The 14,003-nt window shown below is 32.1% G+C and overlaps 1 protein-coding gene across 2 annotated transcripts; it reads right to left on the reverse strand.

Annotated features, from left to right (window-relative positions):
* Positions 1-972: 972 nt before the first annotated feature.
* Positions 973-11,526, reverse strand: LOC145326409 (uncharacterized). Of its 2 annotated transcripts, none has more exons than XM_080169749.1 (8): positions 11,459-11,526; positions 10,659-10,790; positions 10,472-10,511; positions 4,145-4,255; positions 3,542-3,636; positions 2,586-2,652; positions 1,592-1,714; positions 973-1,157 (listed from the first exon to the last, which is right to left on the reverse strand). In XM_080169749.1, exons 2-7 carry the CDS (start codon positions 10,787-10,789, stop codon positions 1,607-1,609), a joined length of 552 nt encoding a protein of 183 aa, XP_080025875.1. In that variant the 5' UTR covers position 10,790; positions 11,459-11,526; the 3' UTR covers positions 973-1,157; positions 1,592-1,606. The 2 variants fall into 2 exon arrangements, with proteins under 2 accessions (XP_080025875.1, XP_080025874.1); XM_080169748.1 differs by lacking the exon at positions 11,459-11,526 and adding an exon at positions 11,282-11,403.
* Positions 11,527-14,003: the final 2,477 nt, after the last annotated feature.

The following is a 14,003-nucleotide window of genomic DNA, read 5'->3' on the forward strand; positions in this document are numbered from 1 at the left end:
CTTGACACAGCAGTATAAGAAACAATCAAAATACGCTTGAAAATTTATAAGGAAATTGACATAGGTCTATTTAACTTCTTTTTGTATTACTGTTTTTAATTATTAAGGAATTAAAGAACTATCCATTAAGATCGAAACAGATTCGCTGAAGTTGTGTAATGATCGTGGTGTCATTTACGAGATCTTTCTAGTCACACAAAATTTATTACTGGTTAGACTAAAGTTCTACATAATGTTGTAATAGTCTTATAATTAAGGTTTGCGGAAGTTTGATATTAGAAGGTATCAAAGTAGTTATTAGGAGATATTAATCAAAAAATCAAAAAAGATATTAGATGGTATCAAAGCGTAAACAACTCTGTATTGTTCGTATTTATCACTGAAACGTGTTCTAGACCAGAGGCCAAAAGTTTCAAAGGGTTGTCTATCATAGCTGCAAAAAAGAACACAAAATAGAAAAAATCGGATATCTTGAGATTAAAATTATTGGTTAAAAATTTGAAAAATGCTATTTTCTTCAACCAAATCAATATTAACATTATAATATCCCCAAGTTTTTAAGCCTACCAATGAGAAAACGTGTTTCTTAAAAACCTTGGTGACTCGAATAATTTACTGATATAGTGTGTTATAAATTGATGATACTTAAATCTTCTCCAAATTACTATATTAAAAAAGATGCCTTTAAAAGCTGGTAAATGTAATGATTTAAGATTAATTCAACTATCAGAGCTCTCTTCATTATGGTTTTGACATACAAAGTCAATAGTTAATGTCGATAATATGATACTCATTAATGTAATAATGACTAAACCATTATTAACGCATTAACCCCTCCATCACTAATTTTATAATATTTTAATGTCCTTTTTCTATATTTGTTAAATTATGTAACGCTAACCTGATCCTGATATTTAGGTTTGATAGATCGATTGAACTAATAGCAACCACAAAAGTTTCACATGTTTCATAAAAAAAAACATTTTTATAATATATTTCATTAAAATGTCATATTTGTATATATAAAGGTGCATAAAAACTTTTAAAGTGACTTTTGATTATATATAAGCTTGTGAAGTTTGAGTATATAGAAAGATATAAAAATGGTGATTACATAAATGTTGTGGTAAACCTCTCACAGGCAAGCAGTGCTCTTACTGAAATAAACAAAAATAATTAACACAGCTAAACGAAGTAAGAAGATAGAAACTGTTATAAAGTAATATGTATAGCTTATAAAAATTAAAGCTAAAAGGTAAGTAGTAAGGCAGGGGTAAGAAGGATAAAACAAACATTTTCAGTCATACAATTCTTTATTTTCTCATATAAAAGTAAGAGCTACCAAAGGAAGCATTTATCACAGAGTAAAAGATTATAATGTAGAAAAATTCCATAAATTTAATTTGGTTTGATTGGAATTAAACCACACGGGATAGTATCCAAGCTCTAAGCTCTAGCAGGGCAAATCAAACTATTTTTGACCTCAAGAAGCATAACCTTACATATCATAACACACCAAATGTCTACAATTGCCAAATAATGAAATAATATATGGGTTGAATTCATTTTCAGTTTATCCTAATTACTATACCTTTGAGCGCAAAGTCTAAGGACAATCCACATTTTTGCCATTATCACAGCAGACGGGCTCAGTGTGTCTCTTAGCAGTGTCCAACCAATCCTTGTTGCCACAAGTGTTAGAGAAGAAACCAATCTAAAAATGGAGAGATTGTCATAAAAAAATGCTAAATAGAAAAATAAGATATAATGAGATAGGAAAAAATTTATTGAAAGCAACATATAGTGTCTATGAACAATACAAATGACCAATGATAGGTAAGTATACATTTTACTATTGGTCAATTACAATGTATACTGGCCTATCAGTGGTCATTTTTATAGTATGACATATTTTTAAAAGCGAAGCATTCTATAATTAGGGTCGGTTAAAAGCGAAGCTTTTCTATATTAAGGGTCGGTCAGTCCGTACGTCCATTTTAAACATGTTGATTTTTTTTACATTTTTAACAACAAATTTGCATGTAACCTAATTATCCGATTGGTCTGATTTTTGGTATACTGATTCCTGGGACAACAAAGTACAATATTATAAGCGAAGCAACTTTATAATCAAGTCCTAAAAATGTAAGTATGTCCATAAACATTATCCTGTATCAAGAAGTTTTTTTAACAAATTTACTTACAATTTTGCTTTGACTCTTTTACATTTACATTCTGATTATTCAGTTTTGACATTATACAAGTGTTAATGGAATCTAGTAATAGTGTCTAACTTTTTATCTTTTTACATAAAAAAAATCCATCTCTATTTTAGGAGTTTCCTTTCCCCCCTCCCCTCTCATCCTTCGATTTTTGTTACGTCACAAAGATAAAAAGTTAGACACTATTACTAGGTTCGTGTTAATGTCCGCTTGTCCTACCGTTTCAGAGCTTCGCTTTTATGGATGTTGTCATCCTTGTTTATTGGCATTTTAAGCTGTGTCAATAGATTGAGATATCAACGGATAGATCTATAGATGGATAAATATAATTGTATAAAAAGTGCAAAATATAAATAAAAATACCGGAACACCATTGGGGAATCTCCTGCTCTTGTTGCCGGCATATTTAACACCCTTCTCCAATAAGATCCTAAAATTCACATTTAATAATTAAGGAAGTTTGCAATTAACAAAACTTATTCATATATTCTGGAAACTCCATTTTAAAGGTTGATTCTGAATATAAAAGTTTAAATATAATTATAAAAAGGAAGGATCATGGAAAGAAAAACGAAATAGTGGGCTTTGTTGTACTTTCACTGTAGCTTTTTACCTATTTCTAGCCTTGCAGGGGGCTTTAACCTTTACATTACTCTAAAGATGCAATAATAGTTATTTCTCGCATCGGATTATAAACGGCTTTCCGCGGATATAGAAAGTACAAATATGAGATTAAAACTAGTTTTTTAGCCCCGAGGTGCCGAAGGCACCGGCTAAAAAAACTGGTTTTAATCTTATGATTGTACATTTCTATATTCGTAGAAAGTTGGATATAATACGATGCTAACCATAGACGTCCAAGGGGGGGGGGGGGGGTAATGGGGCGATTACCCCCCCCCCCCATAAAAATTGTTTACACCCCCAAAAAAAGCTTGGACGTCTATGATGCTAGACATAGTTTTTTCGTATGGATGAGAACCGGTTCCTATCCACCGGATTCGAATGAATACGAGAAAATAAAAATTAGAAATGATAATATATATAGAAGATCTAGATGATCATTCTGGCACCACAATCCGTCAAACTTAAAAATGATTTCTACTAGATAACACCTTTTTTATTTATAGTTATATACATTTTAATTATATGAGAAATTTTCCCAAAGCTAGATCTATCTTAAGAAACTCAACTGCCCTTTTGCACCAAAATATGAACACTTTCTAACCAATACTATGGTCAGATTGTTCTCCCACTTTTTTCCTATTGGCTAATTTAGATAGTATGTATCTAGATCTTCTATATCTATTAAATTTTCTTACTTGCAGATATCGTCACCGATGGTATTTCCTTTATCAGCGCTCTTCTTGTCCAGAGCTGGCGCCTTGAACTTCAATTTCGGGCTAATTTTGCCCCACTGCAAAATAAAATGATATATAACGTGTCCTGTTTGTTCGTTTGTCAAGTCACATCTTTAAAAATTATAATTTCAACCCTAGCATCTAGAGGATTTATATATGAAGAGGTGAGAGGCAGGTTGACAATAGCCTAAAACCTTCAAAGTAGATGTAAAACTACCCTGTAATGGAAAACTCAAAAAGATTCAGTGGTAAGTGAGAACTTAACGGACCAACAAAAACCTTACTACTTTATGTAATAGGATTCTAAGTCAAGATCTAAATATACTTTTGCCGATTTTCTTAACCATGGCACAAGTTTTAAATTCTACAAAATTTGCAGTCCAATTGTTATTTTTAACTTCTCTTTGGTGTTTTTTATTGTTTGTATTTTGCTTTATTTCTTGAATTCTTTGCTGGTGACTTGCCTAAAGATGGGGAACTGAGTAAGTAGTTTCTAATTACCCATTGGACATACATGATAACATCTGCTTACTTTGTGTAAAATAATTATAAAAAATTGTTTACCAGATCAGCGCAGAACTCTACAGCTCTCTCAACTCTATCCTCAGTAGGGCACTCAGGAGCATCGAAGGTGGCTTTAATCACAAACAGAGTCTCAATGGGAGGTAATCCAACCTACAAGAATTTAAGATTTCAACATGCTCGACAAATCAGATGGACAAAGGAGTAGTGACCATGGATATAGGTATACGACAATGAGTAAATACTTGATAATTTGAGTTCTAACTTAATTATCTTTAACACACAAATTAGTTTTAGAAAATTCTAATAGTTTTTAGGGTGCAATCTATATTAAATTTGGGTGAAAGTCCCTAAAGTCTTTAATATAAGCCAAAATAGTTAACTTAGTTATACTGCACAAATTCAAAGACAGCAAAAATGAATTTTAGATCCATTGTCCAATCCCTATATTCTGGCAAATTATGGAGTGTTTGCACTTTTATTGATAAAGTATTAGAACCTATGGGCTTGAGATATGGAATAGATGCTTATTAGATCTTTTCATGAAAATACCCATTCTTGAATTTCATTCTTCTGCTAACCTAAAAAGTTACTTTAGGGGCCTAGAAATACATGTACAAAATTTCAGCTCTTTATCTCTACTGGCGACCTAGCGCCAGGCATGTAAAATATCAACAGATAACGGTAGCACGGCGGTTTTAACAATATCTCAGTAATGTGCAGGTTTTAAGCTCTTCTGCATATTTCAATTTAAACACATAAGACCAAAGATATTATAACCAAAAAATCTTTTGTCAAAGTCTACTCTACACCTAGCGCCAGTCAGTTTTCTAAAATCATGCATTTTATACCTGTGAAAAATGAAATCGCCAGCGCTAGGTGTAGAGTAGACTTTGACAAAAGATTTTTGGGATATCATATCTTAGGCCTTATGTGTTTAAGTTGAAATATGCAGAACACCTAAATTCACCTTCCAAGCCATTCTCTATGCATTTAATTTTTTTTTATGAAATAACGGGATTTCAAAACTGCCTTTTGAAAAGGCCTAAAAAGTATCTTTTTTTGTCCCTTTTTTCACTGTTTATAGTTACAACTTATTAAGACATTATTCTCAGTTAAAAAAAAATTGGCGCTTCCAGCACCAAAACCGGCAAAAACAGGCAGTTAAACTTCTGTACCCCTACTTAACCCCCTAACAGACCCCCCCCCCTCTATCTCGGCTCCTGTTACAGATAGAGACATAAAACTTTTTTCCGGTGGTTCATGTGTATTTTTAGAGAAAATTACTTTTCTAGTCATAGCACTCAGACTGCTCCTTATCCGCTTTTTAGCAGCCAGCCGCTAAATATTAAAACTACTGTAGAGCAGCCAATTTTAAAGCTAAGAAAACCAAATTTTATGACAAACTATTATTTTTTATAACAAAAAAAATCCATATTTTTTTATTGTACTACATAAGTTTTGTTGTCCCTCATTTTTATTTTATTTGTCAAAATTTATTCAGAAGGTACCATGTGATCAATCATATATATTTATTCATACTTTTCTACACTTTTTGTGTGTCAAATCAGATTGATTCCTAGATTTTCAAGTTCTTGGGAAGGTGGTGTTACCCTCACCAAATTAGTTATAAACCTTCCCAGGACCTAAGAGAAGCTACCCTGTTATGGGGAACCATATCAGTTCAGCAGTTAGTGAGATCCTTTAGTACAGAGAGACATAAAAACAGACATCCTGTTATCCCCCCTAAATAAAATATCCTCCCCCCCCCCCGCCTAATAAACACATTGGACGTCCTTGAAGGGGAGAATGGTAATATTACTACAATTATTTTTTACACTATATCAATATTAAATATTTTACAAAAGTTACATAAAGACAACCATAGACACAATTTTTCTCACTATCACTGATTATAAACTTTTTTTTGTTAGATACTATAGAAATAGGTCCTTCACTTATTGTATCCACCTTTCAACTAAAAACAGAAGACATTTCTAAAGTCATTTTATGCATACTAGCACATAAGAATCACCGGCAACTTCGTTTTCTGTCAATGATCCAGAATCTTTCTATCAACAGTTAAATTTTGAAAATACATCTTGCATTTGAAAAGGAAAATAAGAAAGATAATATGTAATAGGATGGAAAAGATCATCTTGATGTTTTTAATAATTAGATTTGTATATTTTGATTTTGTTTTTAACCCTTTGTAGACAAATTGATAATATTTCTAGGAACATGGAAAGAAAACAAAGTCATTCCTAAATTAGGACAGAAGTCACCTTCCTAGGAAGAACATAAGTAGCCTTCCTTATGTGAGAATTTGTTAGATGAAGGGCATAATATGCCTCCCTTAACAAAGATTTTGCAAGACATAAGTAGCTTCCCTTCACCTCACAAAACCTAGCTTTTTGATCCTTCACATAGCAAAATCTTGCATAAAAATGGTTTTTGGTCCTTCACATAGCAAATTCTTGCAAAACATAGCAAATTCTTGCAAAACATAGCAAATTCTTACAAAACATAGCAAATTCTTGCAAAACATAGCAAATTCTTACAAAACATAGCAAATTCATAGAAAACTTAGCTTTTCTGTCCTTCACATAGCAAATTCTTGCAAAACATAGCAAATTCTTACAAAACATAGCAAATTCTTGCAAAACATAGCAAATTCTTACAAAACATAGCAAATTCTTGGAAAAGATAGCAAGTTCTTGCAAAACATAGCAAATTCTTGCAAAACATAGCAAATTCTTGCAAAACATAGCAAATTCTTGGAAAATTTAGCTTTTCTGTCCTTCACATAGCAAATTCTTGCAAAACTTAGCTTTTCTGTCCTTCACATAGCTAATTCTTGCAAAACATAGCAAATTCTTATAAAACATAGCAAATTCTTGCAAAACATAGCAAATTCTTACAAAACATAGCAAATTCTTGCAAAACATAGCAAATTCTTGCAAAACATAGCAAATTCTTGCAAAACATAGCGCATTCTTGCAAAACATAGCAAATTCTTACAAAACATAGAAAAATTCTTGCAAAACATAGCAAATTCTTGCAAAACATAGCTTTTCTGTCCTTCACATAGCTAATTCTTGCAAAACATAGCAAATTCTTACAAAACATAGCAATCCTTGCATAACAAAGCAAATTCTTATAAAACATAGAAAATTCTTGCAAAACATAGCAAATTCTTACAAAACATAGCAAATTCTTGGAAAACTTAGCTTTTCTGTCCTTCACATAGCTAATTCTTGCAAAACATAGCAAATTCTTAAAAAAACATAGCAAATTCTTGGAAAACTTAGCTTTTCTGTCCTTCACATAGCTAATTCTTGCAAAACATAGCAAATTCTTAAAAAAACATAGCAAATTCTTACAAAACATAGCAAATTCTTGCAAAACATAGCAAATTCTTACAAAACATAGCAAATCCTCACAAAACATAGCAAATTCTTGCAATAGGGGTCCCAATCTCAAAAGTGAAGTTTCAGCGTGATCCGACCACCAGTTCTTGAGATACGGTGACCTGGTGTCCAAAATTTTTTTGACACTTAATATATTTTCGACCAGGTGATCTCTCAGTAGGTACACTTGGTGTCACCTGGGTATTTTTTCTTCAATTTTACTAAGGATTTGAACCATTTCCCAAATCTTACCGTCAGTACCAAGGACACCAGGTCACCGTATCTCAAGAACCGGTGGTCAGATTGCGCTGAAACTTCATTTTTGAGTTTGGGACCCTTATTGCAAGAATTTGCTATGTTTTGCAAGAAATTGCTATGTTTTGTAAGAATTTGCTATGTTTTGTAAGAATTTGCTATGTTTAGTAAGAATTTGCTATTTTTTGTAAGAGTTTGCTATGTTTTGCAAGAATTAGCTATGTGAAGGACAGAAAAGCTAAGTTTTGCAAGAATTTTCTATGTTTTGCAAGAATTTGCTATATGAAGGACAGAAAAGCTAAATTTTCCAAGAATTTGCTATGTTTTGCAAGAATTTGCTATGTTTTGCAAGAATTTGCTATGTTTTGCAAGAATTTGCTATGTTTTGCAAGAACTTGCTATCTTTTCCAAGAATTTGCTATGTTTTGTAAGAATTTGCTATTTTTTGCAAGAATTTGCTATGTTTTGTAAGAATTTGCTATGTTTTGCAAGAATTTGCTATGTGAAGGACAGAAAAGCTAAGTTTTCTATGAATTTGCTATGTTTTGTAAGAATTTGCTATGTTTTGCAAGAATTTGCTATGTTTTGTAAGAATTTGCTATGTTTTGCAAGAATTTGCTATGTTTTGCAAGAATTTGCTATGTGAAGGACCAAAAACCATTTTTATGCAAGATTTTGCTATGTGAAGGATCAAAAAGCTAGGTTTTGTGAGGTGAAGGGAAGCTACTTATGTCTTGCAAAATCTTTGTTAAGGGAGGCATATTATGCCCTTCATCTAACAAATTCTCACATAAGGAAGGCTACTTATGTCCTTCCTAGGAAGGTGACTTCTGTCCTAATTTAGGAATGACTTTGTTTTCTTTCCATGTTCCTAGAAATATTATCAATTTGTCTACAAAGGGTTAAAAACAAAATCAAAATATACAAATCTAATTATTAAAAACATCAAGATGATCTTTTCCATCCTATTACATATTATCTTTCTTATTTTCCTTTTCAAATGCAAGATGTATTTTCAAAATTTAACTGTTGATAGAAAGATTCTGGATCATTGACAGAAAACGAAGTTGCCGGTGATTCTTATGTGCTAGTATGCATAAAATGACTTTAGAAATGTCTTCTGTTTTTAGTTGAAAGGTGGATACAATAAGTGAAGGACCTATTTTTATAGTATCTAACAAAAAAAAGTTTATAATCAGTGATAGTGAGAAAAATTGTGTCTATGGTTGTCTTTATATAAACTTTTGTAAAATATTTAATATTGATATAGTGTAAAAATTAATTGTAGTAATATTACCATTCTCCCCTTCAAGGACGTCCAATGTGTTTATTAGGCGGGGGGGGGGGGGGAGGATATTTTATTTAGGGGGGATAACAGGATGTCTGTTTTTATGTCTCTCTGTACTAAAGGATCTCACTAACTGCTGAACTGATATGGTTCCCCATAACAGGGTAGCTTCTCTTAGGTCCTGGGAAGGTTTATAACTAATTTGGTGAGGGTAACACCACCTTCCCAAGAACTTGAAAATCTAGGAATCAATCTGATTTGACACACAAAAAGTGTAGAAAAGTATGAATAAATATATATGATTGATCACATGGTACCTTCTGAATAAATTTTGACAAATAAAATAAAAATGAGGGACAACAAAACTTATGTAGTACAATAAAAAAATATGGATTTTTTTTGTTATAAAAAATAATAGTTTGTCATAAAATTTGGTTTTCTTATCTTTAAAATTGGCTGCTCTACAGTAGTTTTAATATTTAGCGGCTGGCTGCTAAAAAGCGGATAAGGAGCGGTCTGAGTGCTATGACTAGAAAAGTAAAGTAAAGTAAAATACACATGAACCACCAGAAAAAAGTTTTACGTCTCTATATGTAACAGGAGCCGAGATAGAGGGGGGGGGGGTCTGTTAGGTGGTTAAGTAGGGGTACAGAAGTTTAACTGCCTGTTTTTGCTGGTTTTGGTGCTGGAAGCGCCAATTTTTTTTTAACTGAGAATAATGTCTTAATAAGTTGTAACTATAAACAGTGAAAAAAGGGACAAAAAAAGATACTTTTTAGGCCTTTTCAAAAGGCAGTTTTGAAATCCCGTTATTTCATAAAAAAATTTAAAATGCATAGAGAATGGCTTGGAAGGTGAATTTAGGTGTTCTGCATATTTCAACTCAAACACATAAGGCCTAAGATATGATATCCCAAAAATCTTTTGTCAAAGTCTACTCTACACCTAGCGCTGGCGATTTCATTTTTCACAGGTATAAAATGCATGATTTTAGAAAACTGAGTGGCGCTAGGTGTAGAGTAGACTTTGACAAAAGATTTTTTGGATATAATATCTTTGGCCTTATGTGTTTAAATTGAAATATGCAGAAGAGCTTAAAACCTGCACATTACTGAGATATTGTTAAAACCGCCGTGCTACCGTTATCTGTTGATATTTTACATGCCTGGCGCTAGGTCGCCAGTAGAGATAAAGAGCTGAAATTTTGTACATGTATTTCTAGGCCCCTAAAGTAACTTTTTAGGTTAGCAGAAGAATGAAATTCGAGAATGGGTATTTTCATGAAAAGATCTAATGCTTATATTCAAGAAAAATGTCTACAGTCTTCCTTATTTCCTTGTTAAAAAAATCCTCCAAAATAAATGGATGTACGGATGGATTATAGAGCAGAATTGGTAGAAACTAAGATTATCTTACCTCTTCCTTGGCAAAGAACAGACCACATCTGATTGACTTCCTGTAAAATAGTATACAATATACCATTGTCCAACATATAAAAGAATATGATCATAAAAATGCAATGTAATTTTTTTTAATTTTTTTGCAAAATCAATCATTCAAATGATAACTTAAAGGGTGTTGTAGAATATTGAGATAAACTTACTCAATAGGAATAGGTCCTTGTGTGACCAGAGCTTTGAGATCTTCATCAGTAACTTCTGGATTTCCAGACTGCTGGGGAGCAGCATAGCAGTGGGCTGCTAGCAACAGTAGGGTCACTGCCTTAGATAACATCCTAGGATACAAAAAGAAATCTCAGATGATGAAGTAAGTGAGGCTGATTTACATTAAGATGCAAGAATAGTTATTTATAAACAGCTTTCCGCGGATATAAAAATGTACAATCTTAAGATTGTAATAAGTTTTTTTTTAGCCCAGAGATGCCGAATGTACGGGCTAAAAAACTGATTTTGATCTTATGTACATTTCTATATTCGTATAAAACTGGATTTAATACGATGCTAGACATAATTTTTCAGCTTTGCTGAGTACCGGTTCTAATTCACCAGATATTAATCGTTTTCGAAGCTATACGGGAAAATGAATTAAAAGATGTATGAGACAGGATCAGAACCTTGGGGGGCACCTAAGCAATTGGCTGCCTTTGAAAACATTCTAGGTAACTTGGAAATTAGAAATTATTAGAAAGTTAGTTGAAATATTAATAGGTACGTCAAAGTACACATCAAAATAATTGATAGAGGAATTTTAAAAAAGAATTCTTACATAAGATAAAAGAACTTCTTTCTAATTTTAAAAGGCCAATTCATTGCAAATTTTAAACTGCCAATACTAAAAATGTGCAATTACATTACAAATTTCAAACTGCTACTACTAATGTTCATGCCTCTACAAAGCTTTTTCACAATTTAACAATTTGAAGATGAAAAAATAGATGTTTACCTTGACAAGATTTGTATGTAACTAAGAGGCCCCTGGTATACCTGTCTATTTATATATCAGACAACAGACAATCACTGGACTGGTTAAAGTTCATCTTTTCATAAGATAATAGACAAACATATGGCAACCAGTCTTGAATAAAAAAATAGCCAAACCGAGCACAAAATTTTTAGACTGAGATAAAAAATATTTTGGGGGGGAGGGGGTTAACTTTGATATATTGGTTGAGGTTACTAAGACCAGCCAACCCCCCTCCCCTCACAAAAGTTAGTAGAGCAAAACCAAACTTTCAAAATGCATGAATAATGTTTTTTTAAGTTTAGAGAACCTTTAAAAAGATTCAGGTAAAGGGCGGTCTATGACAAGTTTAACAAAAGTTCCATAGCCTCTTCTAATACATTTGTTCATCCAAGTAAAAATAATCCATCCACTAATTTCAAGATAAAATTTTAAATTTTATGTTTATACTTTACAACAAATTAATACTCTAGATATTATATAAATGTACAAAACGAAATTTAGGATAAGCACGAAAATAATGTAAGAGGAATTCCCTATCCCATTAACAGACACAACAACTTATCACAGAGAGGACTTCAATAAAACAGTGTCTTTGTCTATAGGTCTATTCTATCCACCCCACCCCCTTATTTTAATTGTCATTGTCTTATTTGTAATAATTCATATTATTTTTTTCATAAATTTTGCTTATATCTTTAAAAAATCACCCATATATGTAAAATGTTACAATAAAAAATTCTGGTGTTCTAATTACTTTTTTGTAATTTTGCAGGTGCACCTAATTTAAAAGTTTATCTATTATTCGGATCTTGGGGACAATGCTTATGAAATGCTTTTTAAAAATACTGACCAATACCGGGTTCTGAGTTTTGTACATCTTTTTTTTTATAATTCGTGCTTACTAGTTTAATTCATTTGACTTTTCCAAATGGTCACAAACTTTATATAGACTAAGGGTTTGTCTTTTATTTTTCATTGAATTATGAATGTATTTGTAACCTAAAAGAACAATACCTTTAAAATATATTTGCTCGATCATTTTAGGCTTCTTATTGTTGTAAGGACTAGTGCAAAGCATTCCTATATATAATGCTCAGATATATGTATTTACTTTTTACAGGATAATAAGAAAGACAACCCGTTCTTTTATATAAAGGGGCTTGGCGAGAAATATTAAGGTCAGAGTAAAATTAAGGGGTTTAAGACGTGAAATCAAGCTCCATTCCCCCAAACTAATGCCTAGTTTTAAAGATTTCTGTTAAAGAAAAGTTAAAAACAATGTTTAATATTGGTCACTTTCTAAAATAAACATACCATCATGTTACCGACTAAAAGTTCAACATTTATATACATTTTCATTGATGGCTAGCAATCTTTCGATCCTAGTGCTTTGATACGAGGGCTTTTTTACCCTACCCCAATCTCGAGGTAGTCAAACAATCCGTAAACATGTATGAAACCTCACTGAAAATAAAAAACAAGTAATATAAAATCTCTATATTTATATACACACTAGGGTGGGTTCATATCGGAATTAGACAAAGCGGGGATATGCAACAGATAAAATTAACCTTAAAAACATTTCTGACCGAAAAAGAATTTTAAAAAATTGAGTTTTAGAACACGACCACTTAAAAATATAATTCATTACTTATTAGTATGCAAAGACGACATTCAAATTTTTTTTGAATCAGAACTATGGCTTCATGGTGCTCCCTGGAAAGGCCTTGAGCAGCTGAATCAGGAACTTTTGTCCGTTTCAAAATATCTCGTTCCTAGCCTTAGAAATCACTAAAAAATCAAAAAATTTCAAGGTTTATTGAGAATTGTCCAATTTGTAGAGGTTTTTTAGATTTTCTCAGGCTAGGAACGAGATTTTTTGAAACGGACAAAAGTTCCTGACTCAGCTCCTCAAGGCATTTCCAGGGAGCACCATGAAGCCATAGTTCTGATTCAATAAATTTTTGATTCCCATTTACAAATAGCTATACAATTGAATGTCTGGTCGTCAGCGGTTTTAAGACTTAGGATAAATTTTAAATCACCCAGAGGTGTATTATATCTATATAAATTGAGTGCAGATCTCCGCTTTGTCCAAAATCGACCCACCCTAATACACACATATCTCCAGTTGTTTTTGAGATCTTGTTGGACATCAAACAAGTGTTCCATGTTTTATTATTTAAATCAAATGTATAAAAGAAGACATAGACATACGTCCTGAGTTGAATAATAGAGTTGCTACGCCTTTATTGAAATCTTAATGTAATGATAAAATTAATAGAACAAGTCTAACATATGTAAATCAATGCACCTTGCAACACCCAAAAAATATAACTTCGTCTTTCAAAAATTTACAATACTAAAAGTACGTGTCCCAAATTATCTGGATGGATGGTATTATTTCCAAAAGTTGCTAACTGGCTCATTTATGAAAGAGACTTTCAGTGAAAGGAATATATTTTCCATTATGGCTTAGAATCTAATACATTTCCACTGAATCTAAGCCATAATGAAATATCAT

This window comes from Acartia tonsa, chromosome 8, assembly GCF_053477335.1.
Source record: "Acartia tonsa isolate MP-2025a chromosome 8, ASM5347733v1, whole genome shotgun sequence".
Taxonomy (NCBI): domain Eukaryota; kingdom Metazoa; phylum Arthropoda; class Copepoda; order Calanoida; family Acartiidae; genus Acartia; species Acartia tonsa.

What these genes read in the sequence shown, in the direction of transcription:
- LOC145326409 (XM_080169748.1), bottom strand. Translation starts at nt 11,325, where the DNA reads ATGAATTGGCCTTTTAAAATTAGAAAGAAGTTCTTTTATCTTAT. An exon ending in ATCGGTGACGATATCTGCAA is followed by an intron (nt 2,653 to 3,541) that starts GTAAGAAAATTT and finishes TGTGAATTTTAG; the next exon opens with GATCTTATTGGAGAAGGGTG. An exon ending in GATTCCCCAATGGTGTTCCG is followed by an intron (nt 1,715 to 2,585) that starts GTATTTTTATTT and finishes CTCCATTTTTAG; the next exon opens with ATTGGTTTCTTCTCTAACAC.